Source organism: Drosophila persimilis, unplaced genomic scaffold (assembly GCF_003286085.1).
Source record: "Drosophila persimilis strain 14011-0111.01,24,50 unplaced genomic scaffold, DperRS2 tig00003933-arrow-pilon, whole genome shotgun sequence".
NCBI lineage: Eukaryota > Metazoa > Arthropoda > Insecta > Diptera > Drosophilidae > Drosophila > Drosophila persimilis.
The window spans coordinates 1,484,597-1,510,814 of record NW_020825706.1 but is presented as its reverse complement, the minus strand read 5'-3'; the positions used below and the strand labels follow the sequence as shown (position 1 = coordinate 1,510,814).

The 26,218-nt window shown below is 40.3% G+C and overlaps 1 protein-coding gene across 1 annotated transcript in view; it reads right to left on the bottom strand.

The window, feature by feature from the left end:
• Nucleotides 1-1,054: 1,054 nt before the first annotated feature.
• Nucleotides 1,055-26,218, bottom strand: part of LOC6594254 (protein couch potato) — a gene marked incomplete at its 5' end in the record, with an annotated part of 73,768 nt that continues 48,604 nt past the window's right edge. Inside the window, 7 exon segments of the mRNA XM_026994517.1 lie at nt 1,055-1,648; nt 6,595-6,923; nt 6,985-7,187; nt 8,832-8,973; nt 10,916-10,978; nt 11,044-11,097; nt 11,153-11,230. Coding sequence (XP_026850318.1) covers nt 1,327-1,648; nt 6,595-6,923; nt 6,985-7,187; nt 8,832-8,973; nt 10,916-10,978; nt 11,044-11,097; nt 11,153-11,230 — 1,191 coding nt within the window.

The window sequence follows — 26,218 nt, the reverse complement described above, 5'->3', positions numbered from 1 at the left end:
CTTATGTTTTTTTTCTAGAAAATCTGCTTGTTTTTCGAGTCTTTTATCTTTACTACAGCGCGGCGGCACCTGCAACACCTGCAACATTTCGAGTAAATTTTCAAATTCATTTTGTAACAAATAAATTTTTGTTGTTTTTTGTTGTTTTTGTTTTTTGTTTTGCGAAACCAGCTTTCAGTAATGACATCATCGACTACACTCGTTGTTTGTTGCATCTGAAAAATTGTCCTTTCTTTCTTAATAATTATACAAATTATTACCATACATTGTTGTATTTGTTTGTTTTTTTTTTGTCATATTTTGTTTTTATATTTCTAGAAAGAGAGCTATTTAAAGGGCACATTCGGTTAAGCTATAATTATATATTTTTTTTACTTCTTAAATTGTTTTAATTTTCGTTTATATTTATATTTTTTGTTATTTAGCTGCTGAAAACCAAAAGGAAAAATCAAGCAAGAAAATCATAAAATTTCATGTTTCAATTCCATTTTTTGTTGATGGGGGGGGGGGAGACGGGGTTGGGGGGAGGGGTTTCAATAAAATCAATTCAACAAAAGAGACTCTTCTTGATTCAGCTTTTCATTTGCCTTTGTTTTTTTTGCTATATATAATTAATATTTATTATAAATATATACACACATATATATGGGGTTTATGTATATGTATATATATATATATATGTACTTGTTTATAAGGGGCATATCATCGTCTAAACTTTAGTTTAAGTAGTTCGCTCAGCTTTTTCCGATCTATCGTATATTTTGTATATTTTACTACAAGTTTTTCCCACATTTTCATTATTTATTTGTTTGCTTTTGTTTTTGCTTTTGCTTTGCTTTGTTTTTGGTTCCTCTACAATCTGCTGTTGCTTTTCTTCTGCTTTTCTTCTGTCGAAAAATTTCACTAAACTGGGATTACGGGGGTTTCTCTTTCCTTCTTTCTCTCTGCTTTCTTCCTCCTCCTCGTCTATAAATTAACTTTCTTTTTTGTTTTTTTTTTCTTTCATTTTTTATAGTTTTTTTTATGGTTTTTTTTTTGTTTGCTTTGTTCTAGAACTAAAGTTTTTTCTTGTTTTGTTTGTTGTTGTTGTTGTTGCCTCCTTTTGTTGCGCATGAATCCGTTGCATGCGGGGGAGCTCCTTTCTTGACCTATGAACTTTCAAACTCAAATGTGGATCATCATCCATCAGGCTGCTATGTGACTGACTGCCGGCACCACATACGAGTAGATATGATGATGTTGCTGCTGCTGCTGCTGCGGCGGATGTTGCTGCTGCTGCTGCTGCAGCAGATGTGTGGCATGCGGCGTTCCATAGTGATGGAATCGTCAGGTTGCTGTCGGCGTCATCAAGAACTGTTGCTGCTGATGGTGATGATGATGATGATGCTGATGATGGTGGTTCAGGTGTTGCTGCTGCTGTTGCTGTTGCTGCTGCTGTTGCTGCTGTTGTTGCTGCTGCTGGTGGTGGTGGTGCTGCGCTGCCTGCTGATGGTAATGCTGCGCTGCCGCTGCTGCTGCATGATGATGCTGCTGCTGCTGCTGTTGCTGTTGTTGCTGCTGTTGTGTCTGTTGCTGCTGCTGTTGTTGTTGCATTTCCCTCTCTAGTTTTTTAGCGAGCAAATCATGCCGTGATTCCATACCCGCTCCTCTGTAAATAATTGAGGAAACATATAGCTTTAGTAAATGTCTCATAGATGGTTTGTTGGGGCTTTGTTTTTTATTGGGTTGGATGCAGAGCATGCTCTCAAATTGTGGTGTGCTTTGGGTGAGTTTTCAACATGCTTTAGGATTTGGCTTGGGGCCTTTTCTAAATACTTCATAAACTACAAAAGAAAAAGGTTAAATTTCCATGCCACCAGCTGCTCTAAGAAGCTTCTTCCCTCTACCCGACAATCAAATACCGAGTGAGCGAGCAAAAAAAACGAAATTTCTGGTTTTGACACTATAAAAATGGCAAAATCTCTACCCTTTAACCCAGGAGTTACCTTTCAATATATCAGAAAATAAAAACAAAACCATATTAACATGAACTTTCGTTTTTAGAACATTATTAATCATCAATATCAAGTTGCTCCTAGTTGAGTTTCGAGTTCAGCCAGTCGCACGACGGTGTCTTGTGGTTGTTTGCATGAGCCAACAGGACATCCCGGTAATGAACTTCCGCAACGCAAGAAGCCTTCAAAGAGTCCAGATACTTTTCTTCGACATCCATTTCCCGTTTCGTTGGGAAGCAGTTCTGGTTCGGGGCTATATAGTATGGAATCTTGCGGTTGGCGGTCAAGCATTCAACAGGGAAGTCCTCCGACTTGCTCGGGCGATAGCTGGGACTACGGAACAGGCAGCCCACTACTAGGAAAAAGATCATCACTGCGATGAACTTGTTCAATATAGTCAATAGCGATTGGTAATTGGGTTCTTTTCGTTGCCCTTCATCACAGGCCTTGATCTTGGTGCAAGTCTTGAAGGCCTTGCCGGCTTTGGGGTCCCGGTTCTTGGCCATTTTAGGGGTCATCTTAGTCTCTGGCTTGGTGGAAGTCTCTGGCTTGGTGTAAGTCTCGGGCACATCCAGAATGGCGTAGTAGTTGCCGCGACGCACTGCTTCCACCTGATTCTTTTTAGCCATTTTTATTTTGCAAAAAAAAATTTAATTTTATCGAAACTTTTTTTACTAGCACAAAATTACGGAGCTGTTTTGCTGGTGTATTTGAATCTATCAATTCAGATCTAAACAAAGATGTCGACTGATTTTACTAGAGTAACTTTTTGTTCAGAAAAACAGTATTCCAAGATTTGTATAAATGTGACTTATAAAACCTACTGAGTTTGCCTACAAATATTGTGAATGGCAAAATTGAATGACAGTGAATCAAAAGCAGCTTTGATTCCGAACAAGCTGAATTTTCCTACCAAAGTGTGAATGGAATAAAATACCGACTGTAATTAGGTTTAAAATCCTAAGCGAATAATGTGAAGGCCTAAAATCATTTGAAGTCGTAAGCGCATAATGTGAATGGCAAAATGTAGTCAGGATAAATTAGTTTCGGTAGAAAAATTATAGAAAAGCAGCTTTAAGTCTGAACCAACTGAATTTACCCACAGAGTACTGTGGAAATAATGCGAATGGCATCAAATACCGACTGTAATGGGCTTAAAATCTGAAGCGAATAATGTGAATGGCAAAATTGAAAGCCTGTAAATTAGAGTCGTTAGAAATCCTACAGTAAAAGCATCTCTAATACCGAGTCGACTGGATTTACCTACGAAATCGTGTGCAAAAAGTGTGAATGGCAAAAAAAAAGCACCTGCGCATCGGTGAGAAACCTCTAGTGTAAAATCTGCTCTAAACCTGGAAATGGTGTAATATTTTTCAAGACTTTTTAGTGGCAGTGGAGTGTATGGCATTCGGCGGAGTGGCAGCGAACTGGTGTGGCAATATGGGTGTGGCATGTGTTTAATTTTTTGCATTTTTTATAAACTTTGCTCCCCACGACTGCTGCTGCTGCTGTTTGCTGGTGCTGTTTTTTCTTGCAGCAAATTGAAAAACTAAATTTATGTGGTCTTTTAGCATTTTGAAAGACGTGAACACACACACACATGTGGCGGGAGTGGGAGTGGGAGTGGGAGAGGGAGAGGCAGAGCAAGAGGTGCTCAAGTCTCAACGGAAGCTAACATTTATAGAGCGGATGTCTGGGGAGAAGTCAGTGGCAGTGGCAGTAAAAGCTTCTAACCCGGTCTACCCCGGTCTACCCCGCTCTAACCCACTCTCTGTCTCCCTCTCTCTCTCTCTCTCTCTGTCTTTATGGCCACCTGTCTTGCTGGCGCCCTTCTAACTTTTACTACTATCATAATCAAGTCATAACTTGTTGGGGTTCTACTTTCTACTGCATTTTGTGTGTGTTATAATTTGTATTTAAATGTGGCTCCAATTGTTGTGGCCACTCCCACTCCCTTGGGCGGGGGCATGGACGTGGCATGGGGGGGTCTTCTTACTTGTTTCTGCTGTTGAATGCTGCTGCTGCTGTTGTTGTTGCTGTGGTTCGAGTGGTTGTAGGTGGTACGAGTAGCATGCAAAAGTAAACGAGCACCAAAGCTTAACAATAACAATTTGCAAAATTTTATAAATATTTAATGGGGGCTGTACGGCTTTATGCCAGGTTAGTAAAAAGGGTCTCATGCTTTAGAGGATTGGTTTGTGGACCCTTTTTTTGTCGGTAGATTGAATGGAGGTTTTTGCATCTAATATTTATGGGTCAAAGGGTGAACAAAGTGTTTGTGTGTGTGAAAAGGAGTGCAAGGTTGGGAGCTATACGCCAAAGATTATAGAACATTTAGATGATGTATTTACACGATTCGGAATTACGAGTAGATCTAAGGTTGAGAATGAGAGTGTAAGCTGTGCACTCAGGCATTCGAAAAGCGGAAGTGGTTTCTACGGTTATAGGGCTTTATTTAATGAAAAGATTGAGAGAGAATGAGAAAATATTACTGAGAAATGACAGGATTTTGATGTGAAATAGTTTAACCAAGAATATTAAGAAAGAAAGCAGGCATCCATTTTTTTCTGAGCGCTAAGATGCTTTTTTTAACAAAAATATTGAGACAGAATGAGGAAATATTACTGAAAAGATATATGATTTTGATGTGAGATCAAAAAGTGTGAAGACGCCATAGAAAATTGGAGGTTTAGTGCATTCTAATAGCAGCAAAATTTGTTTTTCTGAGTGCTAAGATGATTTTTTTAAGGAAAATATTGAGAGAATGTGGAAATATTACTGGATTTTTATGTGAGATTAAAAAGTCTGAGAACGCCATAGTTTAAAGAAGAATATTAGAGGGTAAATGCTTTCTAATAGCAGGCATCTTTTTTTCTGACTGCTCAGATACTTTATTTAACGAAAATATTGAGAGAGGATGCGGAAATATTACTAAAAAGGACCACGATTTTTATTTGGAGTGACATAAACAGGCGGAAAAGTGCGAAGACAGCACAATTTAATGAAGATAAGGAGAGATTAAGTGAATTCGAATATTAAAGGTGGACTCTACGTATGGAATCCGCTATAAAAAGAATTTTTTGGAGAGATCAAATGCCTTATCTAAGGAAGGAAATGAGACAATAAGCTAGATATGTGTGCAAACATGCAATCTTTTAGTAGAAAAAGGACTCTACCAATATCTAACGAACTAAATGAGAGCAGAAGTGGGCTCTACGGTTGGTATTAGCCATAGAAAACTCTTCTTTAAGCCTTCAAATACATCCCATCTATATGTTCTATATAAATCTTTTTCTAAAACTTTGTTGAAATTAAAAGTCACAGTTAAATGAGGGTTTAAGTAAAGCTACAATACATAAATTGTTGGTTTGATAGTTTAGGAATAGATCAAGCAGCTAGGAATCTAGGGGATAGACAGCATATATGTGGATCATCTAGGGGTTAGATTAACACACACATACACACATAGATCTTGTTTGGTTTTTTGTTTTATTTCGATCAGTTGTTTCACTTCAGAATTAATACATACGTCTCTAAAGAGATGATTTTGGTGGTGCTGATTTGAAGGATGATGAAGTTGGTTGTGGTGCTGTATGGAGTTAACAACAACGCTAGTGGTGTTGGTGGTGCTATCATTGGTGCCGTTGTTGGTGCAATCTGTTGCCATTGATACGTGCTGTTGTTGTTGTTGTTGTTGGAGTAGCTGCTGTTGTTGTTGCTGTTGCTGTTGTTGCAGATGCTGTTGCTGTTGCTGTTGCAAGTGCTGCTGTAGCTGTAGCTGTTCATTACCATTCAGTATATATAGCGGTGGTGGTGGTGGCGGCTGTGCTTGATGTTGTGCTTTACCAACAATTGTTGTTATATCGTTGGACATTTTGTTCTTGGCATATTCGATCCGTATGGATCCACGATCGGAGCTTAGTAGATACTTGCCCTGCAGCTGTTGCATGGCCTGGGCGGCACTAGGTGCATCCTTGAATTCAATAAACGCCACTGGATGTTGCTGTTGTTGTAACTGTTGTTGAGCGTTGGTGCTGCTGTTGTTGTTGTTGTTGTTGTTGTTATTGATGGAGCAGCTTGAGCCAGTTGCTGCTGTTGTGCCCATGACTGTTGTTGTTGTTGTTGTTGCATTCGATAGTTTGTTGTTGTTTGGAGAGTAGGAAGTTGAAGTTGTTTTTGTAGAGGTTTTCAAAGTTGAAGACAAAGTCAGAGGCATAGAAGTTGTGATTTGGTGCATACCTTTTGTGTGCATTCGTAGGCGACAAAAGCCAGGCATACTGTGCATGGTTATATTTGATATATTTGGTTTGTTGTTGGGTAGATATATATTGGCAGATATCGGTGGTTATATCAATGTATTATACAATAGAGGTGATCGAGTGGTATTTGGTGGTTGGTGGTTTTGGTGGTGGTAGGTGGTAGGCGAACAAACGAACCAAGGAAGAGAACGCATAAAAGTTAGTTCTGGTTAGTAATTTTTTCTCTCTCACGAAAAAAGTGCCTAAAAAAAAATGGGTGGTTTGTGGGTGTGTTGGGTGGTCGGGTGCTGTGTTTTCTTTCTTTTTTCTTTGCTTTTTAGAGTGTGTTCATTAATATTTACCTAGAGAAGACCTCCTTGAGCTCATGTTCGGAGACAAATTGTCCAAGATTGGCCACAAACAGCGTGGAACAGGGTGCATTTGCCGCTATTTGTGGATTAGCCGGATGTGTGGCATTATTCGTGGATCCGGCGGGACTTGCAAGCGCTGGACTCGATAAAAAATGATGATGTTGGGCAGCAGCAGCAGCGGCGGCGGCGGCCGTGGCTGCCGCAGCAGCATTCTGTGGCGTGGCCGCGGCAGCAGCAGCGGCCATATGTGCCATTGCAGCTGCCCCAGGATGTATAGCAGTAGCAGTGGTCTGATGATGTTGCGGCATGGTCATTTGAGTCTGCAAAAAGAGAGACATAGGATAAATACATAGAAGAGACAAGGGGGGAGGGGAGACTTACTTGATGCATAGGCTGCTCCATTACTTTGTCTGTATTTAGTCAGAGATAGGAGCGCACTGGCACCTGCGGATGCAGGGCCGGATGCACTAATGTTGCATGCTGCAGTGCTGCAGCTCCGGGCAAGTCAGCGGCGGCTGCTGCCGAATACGCTAACGGATGATGCCATAACTCCGGTCCGCCCGGAAAGAACGGCCCACCCAGATCTATGAAAAATGGAGAATAGTAAACTAATTAGTTTGATAATCTCCCAAGCTCCAAATCAATTTAATTTTTTGATTTGATTTTACATAGAAAACACGTTGTTTTTTTTTCTTTTTTTTTAGTTTTTAGTTGACAAAAATCAAAAAAATGGAAATAGAACAAGAACGGGTTTTCAAAAACGTAAAAATGTATAGTTATATTATTTTAAGTTAAAGTTCGTTGTCTCAGTCTTTTATTTGGTTTGGGTTGGCCAGGGATGGAAAGTTTGGCTTTTTAAAGAACTAGTTCCGTAGGGGTGTGAGATTTTCTTTTTCTATTGAAGGATGTAAATTCTTTATAAATATTTTATAGTTTTGGTTATTTTTTGACTACATTTAGGGACAGGTTCGAGAGCTCTAGTTTATTTAGTTTTCATCTAGTTTTTCTTCTATATAAATTTTGATAGTTTTGGGTATTTTCTGGAATTTTTCGACTGCATTTGAGGACTGATTGGAGAGCTATAGTTCATTTAGGGGTATTTCTATTGAAGGATGTAAATTCTATATAAATTTTGATAAATTTAAGGAGATTTCTTGGCAGATTGAACATTTTATAAACATTTTTGAACCATTTGTACTAAGGTATCGGTTTCTCAAGTAGTTTTCTTGAATTGGGAATGAATTTCATAAACTTTCAATGCTGAAAAAGGTTACCTTTCAGCCTTAACATAAACATTTAAATATTTGCCTTAAGTTTTTATTTTCTATGGTAAGAAAATCCCCTTTTTATTCAAGTGATGGAGTAGGTTTCAGGCGATAGTTTCGGAACCAGTTCTACATTAGTTTTCGTCCCAAAACAAAAATGTACTTTAAGTTTTCGGTATATAAAACTAAAATTAGATTTGCTAGGGGTCTTTAATGTTGCCATTTTCAGCCCTAACTTTCGGAACTATTTGCCTTTTTCCATCCCTTTCCCTTGACTGGCACTTTGAGGCTTCCTCTTGTCTACAATTTAGAGCTTTCTTCTTTATTTTTTGTATTGGCGAGTGCTAGTCCTTTTTAGAGTATCTCTGTGGTTGTGTGTGTGTGTGTGTGTTTTGTGGGTATGTTGCGTGTGTCTGAGAGTGTGTGAGAGTTTTGAAACAAAGTGTTACAAGTGATCAAAGTGCAGTACATTATATATGTATATAAAGTATAGTTATTATTTGTTGTTGTTGTAACCTATAGTTGGGATTATATATATATATGTAAGACCCAATAGCGACTTTGATAATATATATATGATAATTATAGCATACATAGATACGGTATTTATATACTTAGTTACTATAAAATAGATTTTGTGTGTGTGTGCACTTTGAAGCATGTATTTTTTTTTTGTTTTGTTTCGTTTTTGTCATTTGTGTTTGTGTGTGTGTGTGTCGATAAGTTAGGATTGTGCTCTGCGTTTATCGTTATCGAGTACGCCTTCGTTTTCGGTTTTTTTGTACCCTTAAACATAATGTACTTTTGTTTTGTTTTTTATTAATATTAACTACATACAGTAAAAAGGAAAAATAAAAGAAACCAAAAAAAAAAAACTAAAGAAATTAGCAGCTGCCGAAATCTCATACTTTTTTATTTTTTTCTTTTCTTTTTTTTTTTTTTTTTTTTTTTTTTTTTACTTACGTCCAGTGAGTGGGTGCATCAATGCAGGATGTGAGGCTGTTGTCGCTGTATTGGGCTGTGGTTTGGGTTTGCTCACTTTCGTGTTACTCTTGGCGAATTCCAAGCGAATTGTTTGGGGCATATCGGGATCGAAGCGTACACCCTGCTGTAAATGATCAGATCAAAATACAGCGGTTTGTATTTTCTATTTTGTATTTTTTTTCTTTGTTTTTGTTATAGTTTTTTTTTTTCAAGAGACTCCTGTTTTTCTTTTCTTTTTGCAACAATTCGCCAAAAATAATTTTGAATGTCGCGTGAAAGTAGCGTTTAATATTCAAAAAGTTGTGAATGAATAATAATTTTCTTAGTAGAGCTTTTTTATTCATTTGCTTGGAGGGTTAGGGCAGGGCAGGCGGGGAGGGGCGGTGGTCATTCAACGTGGTCATATTTAATCTATATATTGATTGTGCCTGCACTGTATGTACTTTGGTGGTTTTTGGGGTGTGGTAGGGGCTTTGGTTTAGGGGGGGTTTCATTAAAAAACGGGCATCTCTTTGGGTAAAGACTTCTAGCAAGGACTATACAAATAGTAAGCTAAGTAAAGCCCATTTATTTGTTTGATAGGCGATTTTTTCAGGGTGGGTTTTAAAGCTTCTTATATTGTGTTTGTTTCTAGGCTAGAGATGGCTCGGTTCCAAAGGAAGTCTGGGTTTTCTCTATGGGAGTGACATTTAAAGCGATTTCCGTGTTGCCATTCGCCTGTAAACGTTGCAGGATATCAATCAGTGGAATCGGTGTAAGAAACAACACAAAGGAAATGTATTCCAACCGAGTAAATAGAGTATTCAAGCCCGTTTCCTATTTGCCAGTCACATGTTAGCATAAAATGACTAAAGTCAATGGAACCATTGGAATAAAAAGCCACTAATGAGAGGCATTCGGGGCAAAAACTTGTATACTGATTTCCCAGTTGCCATTCACATGTAAACGTTGAATGTGAAGAATGAATGGCACTCATAGAATGGAATGAGGCATAAAAGGCGACTCAAACCAAGTAAATAGAGTGTTCTTCACAAAAAAAGGGAATTTCAAGTTACCATTCGCATGTAAACGTTAAATGACAAGAACTAATGGCCAGTTTTCATTCAAGAAGGATAAACGGTGACCGTTAGAAGACATCATATAGTGGAAGACAACCTCTTCAAGAGCTTTCGCCGATCAACGATCATTTTGGGTAGAGTGTGAGCTTTTTTTTCTTAAGGGGCTATCTTCGCGAGAGAGAGAGAGAGAGAGAGAGAGATAGTGTGTGATTGGGAGAGGGGGGGTCATGCACCAGAGGCTTGAGAAGTGGCTTTCATTTCGTTGTCGTTGTTTTTGTTGTTGTTGGTGCTTTTGCGCTTTTGCCTTTTGTTGTTGTTTCTTGCAGAGAGCTTTTGCCATAAATGAGAGTTTGTGTTTTTTGAGTGTGTGAGTGTGATGAGTGTACCCGTTTAAAGGTGTGAGTGTGTGACTTTCAGTGACTGTGTGTTTGTGTTTTTTGGGATAGGGATAGACTGGGAGCAAAGAGTAAGAGAGAGAGAGAGGGGTAGATGCATTACCAAAAACAATAAAAATACACAACTTAATAAAGACAGAAAGAGACAGCGAGAGAGAGTAAGACAGAGAGGGGGAAACACTTAATGCGATTTTTGTGTGAAATGTATTTTATTCATTTTTTGTCATTTTTCAAATGCAAGCATGTGTTTTTTTTGGTGTGTTTGTTGTTGGTTTTTTTTTTGTTGTTGTGGAAGGTGATGATGCAAAATCATTTTTGATTTTGAGATACACATTGCATTTGTTGTTGCTTTTGTTGGGGATAGCAGCGGCTAAGAGGGCCTAAAAACGGTATTTTGTTTTTGTTTTTGTTTTTTTTAGGAAGCCAGGCATTACGATTATACAAGTATTTAAATTTATTTGTTTTTTTTTGTTTGTGTGCTTTACAGTGTATATACTTTTTATTCGCCGAGAAGAGGGAGGGGTTTTTTGTTTTTCGATTCAAAAAATTGCTAAAAATTATTTTGGTGTTCTTTTGAAATAGAAATATCATTAACGAGTGAATGTATTACCTGCAGATCCTGTTTGGCTGCCTCGGCTCCAGCTCTTGTATGGAATGTCACAAAGCCCACGGGCTAGAAACAAAAAAAACAATTATGAGCAAGGACACCCCTTGATTGGTTTCAAAATCCGCACTTACCGATGCAGTTTTGCCATTTTTGCTAGTTACTTTCAATAGAGATCCTTCGTAGCCCTAAATTCAATTTTTTAAGATATGTTTTCTAGGGAAAAAATCAACCAAAACTCACCTCGTAGGCTCTGAATAGTAGATAAAGTTCACGCGGCTTGGCGTCCATGGGCAAACCGCTGACAAAAAGTGTGCGAACCTGGAAAATAGATAAACGGAATACAGGATTGATAAGATGATTGTTTGTTCACGAAGAAAAAAGCTCTAACCAATGATTGCATAATTAAGTTAAAACTGTCACGTGGCTGCTGGAAACGTATCAGCTTGAAATGTGGGATAATGCTGGATGTGTCTTGTTTTTGGGGCACATGACACCAGGAGATACAAAGGAAAGAGTGTCAGAGCGAGAGAAAAACCCTGTCATAGAAAGTAAAGAGATGGGTGGGGGAGGGGTGGTCTGGGGTGGGACACATGTACATACTGATAATGAAACCAAATGGAATAAGCGCCATAAACGCTGAATTCATTATGACAACGCCAGGAGACGTGACTCTGGCAGGTACAGACACACACACACACACACACACACACAGAGGAGCGCTACAGCAGAACACGACTGATTCCATGGGGAGGTGCTGAACGTTACAGCGCGGACATGTGTACAGGCAAAGGCACTAAATGAGTCCCGCATCTACACACACACACACACACACATCTCTGACAGCTTTTTATTTTTAACACCTAGGCGAAAATGTTTGAGCAGGTGGCAAGAGTTACATTTTGAGCTATGTATGTGTGTGTGTGTGGGTGTGGGTGTGGGGGGCGGTTGGGGTGGCTCTGACTCTGGGTTAGTGTTTATTTTTGTGCTTTTATTTGGGTGCCATATACTTTGTGCTGAAAGGTTAAATTTACTTTGTCAGGGTGAATGGGTGGCTGTGTGTGTGTAGAGCGAAGAAGAGTAATCATTAACCTCATAATTTGGGGTTCTTATATCATGTTTGTTGTCTTTTGTTGCCTGGGATAGTAAAGTTACTCCACATTTATACTTTTAATTATATCCCAAGCACATTTTACATTCAATTCCACTCAAACGACAAGATCAATCATGTCACCCACAACGCATTCTAGCTTTCTCACTCCCTCCCCAGGCCGCTCACAGCAGCAGCCAAACGCTTTCGATTTCATTTTAAGCAAGAGAGAAAGATGAAGATTCGATCTCGTCTCGTGCTGTCGAAACGGGAGAGGGAGACGAAGAACCGAAACTGTCAAGAGAGCATTTAATAAGCGAGCCACTAGACCACCCACTAACTCCCCCTCACTCTCTCACATCGGCAGGTGACCACAGCCACACACACTTTCGATCGCCCTTTGCATTAGGTGTGGGAGAGAGGAAGAGCAGAGCGAGCAATTCCAATGATCGAACAATTAGGAAAGGTGCGGAGAGAGCGTGGGAATGAGAAACGAGACCGACCACTTTAGAGGTCAGCTCCGTGTTTCGGTCCACGAAAAACGGGTTAATTCGGTAAATCAAATGGAAAGAAGTGTCGCGTATTTATGCAATGAAGTGCAGTGCTGTGGTTAAGTGATTAAACATTGAAAATGGCCAAAAATTAGTGTTTCAGTGCAAGAAAATCAGCGGAGGCGATCCACGAGGCAAAATGGCGTACAAAAGGCAAGGCGAAAGGCAATTCGTGGCCAGGCGACCGGCGAGGGAAAAAAGCGGCAATATATTCCAAAAGTGAAGTGCAGTGAAGTGAAGTGTTGTATTGAACTTATTAAACATTAAAAATGGCAAGAACACTGTTTTAGTGGAAGAAAAAGGGCGAAGGCGGTCCACAATGGCATACAAAAGGCATGGCGAGGCGAACGGCAGGCGAAAAATGCGGCAAAAGGCGTGGCGAGGCGATCAGCGACGGAAAAAGGCAGAAATATGTGCATAAAGTGAAGTGAAGTGTATTCTTGTGGTAAACTTATTCAAAATGGCAAGAAAAGGCGAAGGCGGTCCACAAAGGAAAAATGGCGTATTTAAAGGCATGGCGTGTCGAGGCGAAGGGCAGGCGACAAAAGGCATGGCAAGGCGAGGCGATCCGCGAGGCAAAAAGGCAGCAATATGTGCAAAAAGTGAAGTGATAAATTGAAAAACATATGATGCAGTTATTCTTTTTTTTATGTTTCAAAATCAACAAAATCACCCCTCAGTTCCAGCAACCCACGATTTGTCTCATTTTTTCCTTTTTTTTCGGTCTTGCAATGTGTGTGCGTGTGTTTAAAAATTCCCACTCCTGATGTCGTGGGAGCGGCGAAGAAGAAAAGCAGCATAAAAGAAAGAGCGAGCGCAAATCGTCAACTCTCTCGCTCAAAGTGTCACCGTAGGAGAGGGGGCGCCTTGCAAATCTCGGCGAGGTTACGCTCTCTCTCTCTTTGAAGTCTTGATCTGAGCAAATATGCAAGCAGCGTGAGAGTGATTCCGAGAGGGTCGCACCTTTAATTAACGTGGAACTGCGTTTGCTGTGGTTTTTTTTTAAACAAAGGAGCAAGAAAAGGAGTATAAATATGAAAAGTGTGTGGGTGCAGTGCGATTGCCAGAAAAGTCTTTCCATTTGTCGTTTCTTTCTTTCGTCATAGGTTTCGGTATCGCCGTGCGTAGCTCGTAAAAAAATGCAGAAAAAGCAGAGGAAAAGTAGCAGAAGGAAGAACCGAATGAAAAGAGCAGAAGAGGCGCAGATTCGTTAGTTCTTAAATCCATATACATACATATATTTCCACCTTAAACTATCAGATTACTTCCATGGCTATAAAGTTAATCGCCCTCTACTGCCATTGAATTTTTTCCTTATTTTCCGTCGGCGCTCCCTCGCTCTCGACAGTCTACGTGTGTGTGCGTGTGTGTGTTTTGCTCAAAATTAAAACGTGTTCTATCAATGCAATCTACCTTTATTTTTCCCCTCTGCTTTTACTCCGTAATCAACTGTGAACCCTGCCCCTGGCTGCCTGTTTTTGTTTTTGTATAAAAATAGCGATACAAGTTGCAACATGTCACGCATATTGACGAAGGTGAAAGGTACAATACGAGCAGAGGGAGTGGGGAGGAAGTATCATGACTCCTGGGGCAACATTTCAAGTGCAGCAGGAAACAGGAAAACGAGCTGCTGCTATTATCGTGCTTTTGTGTTGTCCTTGTCGCTTGTCCCTTGTCCCTGGATCTCGGACATTTTTCACAAATTAATTAGCCAAAGACCGTCCTCTCTCAACCCCCTCCGCCCCCTCCATTTCAAATAAAATTAAGAAAAAGAGCTAGAAGCAAGCATAACAAAAGGAGGGGCTGCAGCATTTGGGGGAAAACCTTTAGCATGGTCAGTTAAATAGCAATTTAAATTAATTTTTATGCAGTAAGCGGCGGCGTCGGCGGTGGCTTCTCTCCTTCTCTCCTCTCTGGCTGGCTAATTGAAGGCAATAATGAGGCGGCTCTGGCAAAAAAAAGGCAGCCAGCCAAACGGTCTAATTAGTGGGCGGGGTTTCGCAGAGAGCTAATGGCAATTGAAATGCAATTTATTAAATGCCTCAAAAGTGTAAATGAACTTGGCGGCAAAGATGTTGAAAGTTTGAGGAAGTTTTCTTTGAAGAAAGGTAGGATTGGAATGAAGCGAAAAAGGTGCCTGAGAATCACTAAATTTTCTGCTACTGGTGAAGAGTGAAGTACCCTCCACTGGACTCTACCCTTTGACCTCTCTCGTAAACCTATACACCCAACAAGCCTATGGAATATCTCATCCTGTGCCTGTCTCTATCTCAATGTTGATTTGACTTGTGTGCGCTTGTGGGCATTGCGGATAGACATTTAGTATTTTGGCAACCATAAATGCACACACACACACAGGAGGAGGAGTAGGAATGGGAGTAGGAGTAGCAATGGGAGTAGGAGTAGGAATAGGAGTAGGAGTAGGAGGAGGGCTAGGGGGCAGAGACTTTAACTTCAACTGCAATTGCAGATCCAACTACAACTCCAACTCCAATTGTGTGATTCTCATTCTGATTCCGGCAAAACTGCACAGAACTGGGGTATGGGTTTACACGTTTACGTTTACATATGCAAGCGACATTACACATATACATGCATACACACACGCGTACACGAGTATTGGTGTGTGGTGTGCAGTTCCCAGACTCGGATTTTGGATTTTGGATTCTCTGATGCGCCGCCGCTGTTGTGGGTGTGGCTGTGACTCTATCTATCTGTTGTTCTTGCGGGTTTTGTCTAACTCTGGTTGCCAAAATCCATTTAAATACAGCAAAATAGTTGTTGCCATTGCCACTGCCACTGCCACTGCCACTACATACCTCTGTCTCTGTCTGTTGGTCAACCTTGCAACTTGGCTCTGATTTTGGCTCTGAGACTGCACTGAAATCCATTTCCCCTTTTATCTGTGTGTGTGTTTGTTTGCTATTTGCGGTTTACTGTTTGTTGCCAAGAAGTTAAAGTTCTCCCCTCTCTCTCTCTCACCCTCTCCCTCTCTTTGTCTGTCTGTTTGTTTGCCGCAATGCACTGTTTCTCCAGTTGATATTCCTTTTGGCCAAAAACTTTGTTTATAATTATGCACGAATCCATTTATTTGTTTTTGGGCTCTGCAAATAAATTGCCCTAACTTTTTGGGTGATTTACTGGAATATTTCAAATCTGTCTGCTAAACGGAATCTTGCACGATAATTCTATCATTCAGTTTTCTGGTCGATGGAACTTTTGCCATTCGCAGAGCTATACTCGTATTTGAATGCTCCAATGGCTATCCGTAAATACTTGTTTTTCGAGTTTTAAGAGGGAAAAATGATCGTATTAAATGTTTAAAAAAACAATAATATTGTGTTAATTGATATCAAATTATAAAAGTGAGCAATTTTCCGTCTTAAAACAAGAAAAACAGGCATTTACGGATAGCCAGTGTGATCAATTGTGATAAATTTTATAATTTTGTATCATTTAAAACCATTCTATTGTTTTCTTTGTTATCTTTTAATACGATCATTTTATCTTCTGCGATATTTTAGTATCGGCTTATTTTGCCATTCACTCTTTTAGCATCGGTTTTTGCAGTGATTGTCAAAGAATGAGACACCACATTCCATCGATGGAACTTTTAATAATTATTATTTTTTTTTCGTTTACTTCTATATTTTTTTTTTATTTTATATTAATTATTTCCGTATTTTTATATTTTATAATTATACATACATTATTTTACAATTTATATTGTATTTAATTCATACTTTTTTGTTATTTATTTTTTTTTTTAATTTTTAAAAATTGAACTTCTATACTTTTGTATATATTTATTTATAGATTATGTCTTTTGATTTCATTTTCCCTTATAAGAGAAACCTTTTAAGAAACGTTTAATATTCTCTTCAAGCATTGCTAATAACATTTCCTCTCTCTCTCTGCAAAATGCCGTCGGTGTTTTTGCACTAACAAGCAATTTCCACAGGCGGCAGTGTCATGTTTTTGTGGTCTCTCTCTCCCCCTCTCTCTCTCTCTCTTTCTAGCTTTATCTCCCACCACTTATGAGACATGCCTATACCCTGTCGACCTTGTCTTTGGTTGTCTGTTGACTGTTCTGTTCTATTGGGCCAACATAAACAGTGTAACGTAACAACGTTTATAAATCACTCTGGCAGTCAAGTGTTGACTTACAATAATTAAGCATGACAGAGGCACACACACACAGACACACACTCAGAGATACACGCACACACCTTTACAGCCGCCACTCTCTTACGCCCAACCATTCCGAGCGACGTGGGCGTGGCAATGGCATACAAACTGAACAATTTGCTATTCGAAAACTACTTTAGCCTTAAACACAAAAATTTGCATATTTTTATGCGACGCGTCGCATCGGGGAGCGGAGGGGTGGCGGGGGGAGGGCTTAGAGCTGCGGCGGCATTTCCACAAAGCGAAAAACGCAACAAAATATTGTATTTATTTCTCTATAAATAGTTGTGGCAATTAACTGGCAATTGATGTATGCAAAAACCGATAAAATAGTTGATGTGGCAGAGACCGAGAGAGCGGGAACGAATGATGTATATTTATCATTTAGAAGATATTTAAACATAAATTTTAAGCCACATAAATTATGGGGCAATGGTTCATAATGGTTCAGTAAATATTTATATATCTAAAAGATCAAAGATTGTTATATTTCCCCATAATTTTGTTCCATTTTAAACAGGGTTTTGTTTCCTAATGATGCACATTTTTTCTGGATTTTTCTTTTCAATAGATTGCTGTATAGTTTTCCAATGCCTTTGGATTTTCCCCAGTTGACTTTTATTCTTTCTTTTATTTTTCTCCTGCAGGCCCCCCTCCCTGCCCTCCTCCCAATGTCTGTTGGCCAATTAAGTCGAGCATTTAGTCAACTTAAAATGCCAGCGGCTAAAAGTTTATGTTACAATTTGTTATTGTTGCTTGTGCACTTGTTGTTGTTGGCACAGCTACTTGTGTTTGCTAAGCTTTTCTTTGGGGACAACAGAAGACAGAATGAGAAACCCGGGCAAATCTTGAAGTGTGCCGCAACAGAAAGAGAGGCAGGAATAGAAGGAAAGGAAAGGAGAGAGGGGAGTGCAGAAATTAGATAAAAGAACTGCGACTAAATGAATATAAACCGAATGAATAAAATGAATGAATGAATGCATGTGGCTTGACTCTTTTTTTTCAAATTGTTCTTGTTCTTGACTGGGGGGGTTAGATACCCTTTCCAGAGGCTACTATAGAAGGTAGTATCCTTAGTCGCATAACTAGTACTCTCTCTGTCCATAGGGTATCAAAAGCTGCGGCTTACTCTCCTCCTCCTCCTCCTACCCATTGTTGGCTGCAGCAGTGCTTTAGCGCAATTTGCATACAAAATGTGAACCTCGAAGTCGGTGAAAGGATAAACAAGCAGTTCCAATTGTTCCATGGCCCTCTCTCTCTCTCTCTCTCTTTCTCTCTGTCTGTGCTGCATGTACCCCCTGCTGCTGTATACCCTCTACACGCTTGGGGTGTGCTGTATTTGTGTAAAATGGCACTCGATGGTAATCAGTTGCTTCGATCACTCAATGCGTCTCAGTTATTTCCTTCGTTCCTTCATTCTCCCCCCCAAACGACTATCTGCCTAGACTAGAGAAAACGAGGGAGCTGGTTTTTTTTTGCCAAATGTAAATTGTAAAAACAATTTTTCATAGTTCTGCTTCATCCTTGTTTCGAGGCGTGGACATGCACGGTCTTGCAAGGCTGCAAATCGCACCAGAAAGTATGAGGTTTTTTCTACAACAACAAATCCCACCGTCGCTCCATCAAGTGTAAAATTTGTATGTATTGCCCTCACGGACAGATCAGCAGATAAGCCGAAGCCCAGGCAACAAATCGCACCATAAAGTATGAGGTTTGTCTGTATTTTTGTTCTACAACAACAAATCCCTCAGTCGCTCCATAAAGTATGATGTTTGTGTGTATTGCGCGCCCGAACAGATCAGCCGAAGGCAAGGCAGCGAATCGCACCAGAAAGTATGAGGTTTTTTCGACAACAAAAAATCCCTCGGTCGCGCCATCAAGTATGGTGTTTGTATGTATTGCGCTGATCAGCAGATCAGCCGACGGCAAAGCAGAGGAATATTCCCATCAGTAATTAAGATAATTTCCATGCATTGATTCCTGTTTATTCCCCATATTTATTAGCTTCAAATTAAAGCAGTGATGAGTATCCCCTAGTTGCCATCTCCGACTGCAGCCCTCGCCAATTTTTTTTCTTTCATTTTCACTGCATCAGAACCCGAACAACGGGAGGGGGGATAGAACAAAGTTGGAAAACGTTTTGTTTTCTTTGGTTTTTTCGCCGCTTTCTGTTTTGTGTTTTGGCATTTAGCTCACGCGTCTGGCAAACATCGCGTATACGCGATGTGGATGGCTCCACTGCTGATGCGACTGCTGCTGCTGCTGCTGACCCGGCTACCACCCAACCCACCCAAGCCCCCTGCAGCCCACCGCTCAATTAAGCCCCGGCAAGGTTTTAATCTCTTCAGAATCTTTTGCGTTGTGTTGTTTTGCTTTTGTTTTTGCATTGCTTTTGGTTTTGGCTTTCAGCTTCTTTTTAGCCCTAGCCATTGTTTAAGCCTGTTTGTTGGCTCATGGCTCCTGGCTCCTGGCTCCTGGTCTCTCTGGCAATCGCCTTGCCTGTTTATTTATTATCTTTGTCTGGATTTCTTCTATAGCAGGGGGGTGCAGTGGGTGGAGGTGTGGGTGTTGGGATAATTAGCGCCTGACGACATTTTGCATTTAATTAAAGTTTATTTGTCTTGGCCCAAATATTCGAATCAAACGACTTTGGTCGTCCAGTTTTGGGGCCAAAACTAATATTTTAATTGCTAAGCAAACAACTTTGTGGAAACCGAAATACGGATGCGCAAAAACTACCAGCAAGAAGTTTACACAGATAATAGCCACAAACAGACCATCAAGAAAATATACAAACAAGCAGGAAACTATTTAAATTATGGGGATTGCACGTAGGATCCACGTAGGATTTTTTGCCTTATTTTCTTGTTTTGGGAATTAATATAATATTTAAAGGAAAGCTTTGGATATGGAAAAAGACTTGCAGGAATTGCTGTTATACGAAACTTTTTTAAACGAAGTTTCTTGGGATAAAATGGCGGAAAGTGGGGATAAAATCAGGATAAAGTTTGAATAAAATAGGCACAAAATCGGGATAAAATCGGGTTAAAATGTGGATAAAATAGGGATAGAATGGCGATAAAATCGGGATAGAATCGGTACAAAATTTGGATAAAATCTGCATAAAATCGGGATAAAAACGGGATAGAATGGGGATAAAATCGAAATAAAGTCGGCGTAAAATTTGGATTGAATGGGTATAAAATCGGGATAGAATGGGGATAAAATCGGGATAGAATGGAGATAACATCAGGATAAAATCTGCATAAAGTCGAGATAAAATGGGGACTATATTGGGAGGGAATCGGGATAAAATCTGCATAAAATCGGGATAAAAGCAGGATAGAATTGGGGCATAAATGGGCATAAAATGGGGATAAAATCTAGATCAAATTGGAATAAAATCGTGATAAAATGGGAATAAAATCGGGATAAATTCTGGAAAAAGGATAAAGAGTCCGTGCAAAAGATCAATGAATAACCCTTTCACATGCCCAAAAATTCGCAAGAGATACCACGATTTTCTTGAGAAAATCGAGAAAAATAGTATGAATGTCAACACAAACCGACGGTAAAACACCATCGATAAAAATTAATGCCTTAAAAGCAGCTTAAAATAAACATAAGGATCCACCAAAAACCGACACTAAAATACAGTTCGGTGAAAAACATATCGTATAACAGATGCTGTTGGTATCCCAAAATCAAATTTGTTTGTTGAAACTTTGCTAATTTTACAAATTAGCCCGAAAATTAGAAAGAGAGTTGGAGATACAGGATAGACAGAGACAAATAGCTGTAGGCCAGAGCCTTGGCCCCCCCCCCCCCCCACACACACACACACACACACATTTCCGTAGCCTGCAACTTTTTGATTGCAAATTATTTGCAACACACACACATACACTGACTGTCAAAAGTTTGTTGCCAGCAGCAAAATGTACTTTTTTTTTTTGGGTATATTATCATTGTTGTTGTTGTTGTTTTTGTTGCTGGCAGTTTTAGAACAACACCCGGGAAAATGGTTCCAACAAGATAAACCCAGGGAAAAGCATTTTATTAGAGGGGGGCGGGAAGGGGTAGGAGGAAGGTCCTTAGCTCCCTCTGCACTCCATGGAATACATATATAATAACTATAAATAAAACTGTACTTTAAAAATGCAATATCAAGAAGGCAACGACGTCCGTCCAAAAGCAACTTCAGATTTTAATAATTAAAACTCATTAACACTTTCGCTATGGCCCTGGCATCCTAGAGAATAGAGAGGGAGAGGGAGGGAGAGGGAGAGGGTAGAGGGTGGCCCATTGGCCAGCAAAAGATTAAATAACAAATGAGCGATGACTTTTCGCCAGAAAAGTTCCAGAGAGTAAATTTTGGAAACTGTTGTCTCAGTTTTTGAGAGAGAGAGAGAGACAGCAGCTGTCTGCTTAACTAATGAGGGAATGGAATGCTCTTTAAACTCCCAAAAGTTAAAGCCCTGAAAAGTGCACTCCGCCACGTATTCAACGTTTAGGCCAAGGTAAGCAAAAAATATTATTTTACAGAAATGGAACCCAAAGAAAAGCCCACCCGAAAGCGACAAATGACAAAACAATGGAAAAAGAAAAAGAAAAAAATATATACTATGTATGGGGGGGGGGGGGGGGAGCCTTGACTAGTCCTAGGACAATGGAAAAGAGTTTTCTTGCTTTCTTTTCTTTTTGATAGAAATTGCCAGGCAATTTGACAAGCAACATTTATTCAAAGCAGGAAGAGCCGAGAAGGAGAAGAAGGATGTGGAACGATGCAAAAGTAAATTGAGATGAATGTCAAAAGGAATAAGCAAAAGAAAGAGAGAGGGAAAAACTTGAGAAAAGTAGAAAATTTACTAAGTGCCAAGGATAATAGTCGTAGGGATTGAGGTAACTTTTAAGTGGGAATATACATAGTACTTTTATGTATTTTAATGGGATTATCAAGAGAAATAACTGGGGGGAGATTAAGGTATAATTTCAGGGAGAGAGAGGGGGAGAGAGAGAGAGGCAGATTATAATCTCTCGATGGGAGCTCTGGTAAGAAAAATTAATTTACTTATAAAATCACGTTGTCCGATGTGGTGAGGGTCCATCCTTCTTTTCAACTCGCTCTCTATCGGCAAGCACTTGAAAGGGATGGCAAACCGTCACCATATCGGTAGATTCCTCTTGCTCTGTGCCTTCGATCCCTGAAAAGGCACTGCATTCATTTCTTTATTCTCCCCTCCCCCATGCACTGAACGACACGACATTTAATGTTCTGCCAGCGAGAACGAGAGAAAATACAACAGCCTGGAATTCTACCTGCAGGGGGCAGCAGCCAAAACCCATGTAAATAGCAAGAACAATTTTTCATAGTTTTGCACTTTGCCGTCTCCTTCGCCTTGCAAGGCAACGCAATCGCCACCAGAAAGTATGAGGTTTGTCTGTCGCTCCATCAAGTATGGTGTTTATGTGTATTAGGCACACGAACAAATCAGCCGAACGCAACGAAGCGTATCGCACCAGAAAGTATGCGGTCTTTTCTACAATAACAAATTTCTCAGTCGCGCCATCAAGTATGGTGTTTGTATGTATTGCGCGCCCGAACAGATCAGCCGACGGTAAAGCAGCGAATCGCACCTCCGTCGCGCCATAAATTATGATATTTGTATGTATTGCAATTAGAGACAGATCAGCAGATCAGCCGACGGCAAAGCAGAGCAATAGCCCCATCAAGTATGATGTTTCTCTGCTATTTTTGCATAAGAAATAGCCCCAGCAGTAATTAAGATAATTTTTCGCTACAGCAGGAAAAAGGAGGAAAAAGAGTAAAGCATAAACAGGTTTAAACCGGGATAAGGATAAACTAAAAGCATTGAGATATTGCATTACAAGGAATCATTTGTAGATTATTCATAAATTAACTCTAAATAATATTACTTAATGCTTGACTCCAGGGAATACCCTTAATGCTGCGATGTAATATTCATTAAGCAAAAGTTTATATGAGACAGAGAGGGGGAGGGAGAGAAAGATCCGTTTGCTGCAACTTTCGAGGGGATGGAATCTAATAAAATGCATATGCGGCGTGGCATGCCGTGGAGTGGCATGGCATGGCGTATACGTGATATGTGTTGCCACGGCAGCAACAGCAACAAAACCGTGCAGTACGTAAAGGAGGAACAGTAGCTGTGTGGCAGTGGCAGTGGCAGAGCAGTGGATAACTGTAAACTGCGTCGACATCAGCTAATTAAGATTGAAGTTGCCGCAGTGCCACACGGTGGAACACGAAGCGGAGCGGGGGGGTGGGTAGGAAGGGCAGTAGAAGCTAATTTATTATGCCAAAAGTATGTTGTGGCATGCAACAAGGGAGCAGGGGGCGGGTGTGTGTTTTGTGAGGAGGTGTTGAAGTGGCAGGTGTTAACTGGCAGATTTAGTGGGAAATTTCATCTATCTGAAAGGCGGGAAAATTCTAGCTTTTTGTTGGATATTACCAGGAAAATACCACAATCGAAAGTTTTCCCCAAGAATACCAACTAATATGCAAAAAATCGACTGGGTTTCCCTCTCCCTCCCCTTGCCTTTCCTTCAAGGCCTAGAAAACTGAATTTTCTTTTTCAATAATTTCTTTTGGTCATAGATTTTTGTTTTCAATTTGCTGGCGAGAGAAAAACAGCAAGAGAAAATTCGGTGAAAGAAAAGTAGGTGCAGAAGGAAAAGGGGGGAGGAGGTGAAAAATCAAAACGAATCATCGCATTTTTGGGTCAATCACAGCCTGCTGTGCTGGAGAGGGGAGGTAGAGACAGGACATGGATTACGTGCTTAGGATATGCTTGTTACTCTCTCCCCCTCTCCCTCTCTCCGTTTCTCCCTTTCTCTACTGCCTCTTGTGCCAGATTTTGGGCTTGAGCCCTGGCTAACGAGCGCTTTTTTTCGGCTACAGGGGCCGAGAGGGGGGGGGGGGGGGGGGGGGGGGGGGACGACACTACTGTGTACTTTCCTTTGGGTTCCTGCATCGATTGACCAAACAACGGGGTATGCATATTAAACACCCGACTCTAGGACTCGTCTCTGTCTCTCTGTCTCTCTCTTTGGCACTCTCTCGCACTCCTTCCCGCCCGGATCTCCGCTCTCTTTCCTTTCGTCCTTCAATAAATAATGTTGACCTAAGCAGCGGGCGCTGCGGCAGCTTTTCAATCAAAAAACGAAAATAAAACTACAGCCGAAAGCCAAGCACTTGGCAATCCTCTTGGCCAGGGTTGCGACTGCTGCTGCGGCTGTTTAATGAATCGTTCGATTGAATCGAAAGCATTTGCATTACTCCAAAGCGTTGGAAATGAATGAGGGGGTACTACCGCTGCTAAATGGAGGAGGAGGGGTACTCCTGCGGCTGCTGCAATGAGGGAGAGGGGTATTCCTGCTGCTAGTGCTGCTAAATGGAGGATGAGGGGTACACCTGCGGCTGCTGTCGCTTCGAAGTGAAAGCTAGAGGGTACTCCTGCGGCTGCTGCTGCTAAATGGAGGATCAGGGGTACTCCTGCGGCTGCTGCACCGAGAGAGAGGGGTACTCCCGCTTCTGTTACTGCTAAATAAAGGCTACGGGGTACTCCGGCTGCCGCCTCTGCAAAATGTATAATGAGGGGTACTCCCACTGCTGCTGTTCATTAGTTTTGCGTTTTGCTGATTGTTTTTTGCGAATAATTAGTTTCGTAATCGCGAAGGGAGGGTAAACACAGCCAACATTTTGATGATATCAATTTTTAAGCAATTCCCCCGACCAGCACCCGACCTCCACCCCGGCAATAATTGTACACATATCCTTTATTATTTCGCATTTACCGCAAAACAACAATGCAAATTTGCCACAAGTGAATTATTGAATAACCTGACAATTATCCGAGAGCCGCCAGAGCCAGAGTCGCCGTCCCCGTCGAATGTCAGGAGCGGAGTCCATGTACGAGTCCATGTCCTTGTATGTGTGTCAGTGTGACAATTAAAACTTGTGTGAATTGTTTCCGACAGCACGACAAAACGACAATATGCTCTGTCTCTGTCTCTGTGTCTGTCTCTGTTTTCTATAATTAAATATTTATAAAATATTACACAAATTTTCGGTCGGGGGTTAAGTGCATTCATTGGGGGGCTCAGTGGCATAATCTATTGTGGCATAATCTATTCGTAACTTGCATTTGCAAAATTTGTTGATTGGCCCTGACATGCAACATGCAACATACGAGTATTTCACAAAAAAACAAATTTTCATTTGGCAAACATTGCCACAAGACGAATTTTTAATTTCCATTCAATAATTCACGAACGATATTTGTTCTGTCCATTATTATTTCTGTTTAAATAGCAAAAGTTTCTCATTGGCCTGTCAGCAAAATTTTGCTCTCTCTCTGGACTTAAGCCATCGATTTGTGGGAGGAAGGAGGTTTTTTTTAAACAAATTAAAGGATTTTATTCATAGAAAATAAACACGCATAATTTTGTGGGTCAAGAGTCGAAGGTTGTGGGGTCTTTCAGGGCTTTGAAAGGAATCTGAATGGGTTATGGAATGGTAAGGAACGATTAAGGATCAAAGACTGAAGTCTGCCATGGATTAGCTTTGGAACTGTTAAGAATCGGTTCTGAAAAGGTTTGGAACCGGTTTTGAAACGGTTCAAAACGATTGTGAATCGGTTATGCCAGAGTTAAGGATCAAAGACTGAGGTCTGCCTTGAATTCAATATGAAAAGTGTTTGAAATGGTTATGAAACGGTTCAGAACGACTGTGAATCGATTTTTCAATAGCTAAGACTCACGGCCTGGGGTCTACCTTGGATTGGTTATCAAACGGTCATAAATCGGTTTCGAAACGGTTATAAAAACGGTTTGAAACGGCAAGGAATCGTCTTTAAAACGATTTTGAACCATTTTTGATCGTTAAAAGATCGTCTATGAAAAGGTTATAAAACTGGTTATGAAACGGTTGAAATTTTTAGGATTTAATGCTCTCTTAAATATGGAAAACTGTCATAAACGTTTGTGAATCAGTTAAATAACGATCTTGAATCATTTAAGATTCTGAATGAATCGATTATAAATCGGTAACGAATCGGGGTATCTTTTTAATCGAAGAAAAACATATCTTTTTCCGAAGATTAAACAATTTACAAAATGTCTCGAAATTGTAAAATGTATTCAATAATTTATTGTTAAACTCCGATAAATAATAGACAACTCCGATAACCAATCGATAACTCCGATAAATAATCTATGCCACCGATAAATAATCGATAGCTCCGATAAATAATCAATAACTCCGATAAATAATCGAAAACATGGTCGATATCGACTATTTATCGGAGTTATCGTCTAGTTTGAGGCACAGGATCCTCGAACATTCCGAATCTTTCGTTCGCTTTTCGGCTTTTTAGCTCTTTGGCACCTCCCCCCCCCCCTGCTTTTTATGTTTCAAAACTTTTGTCCCTCCACCCCCCC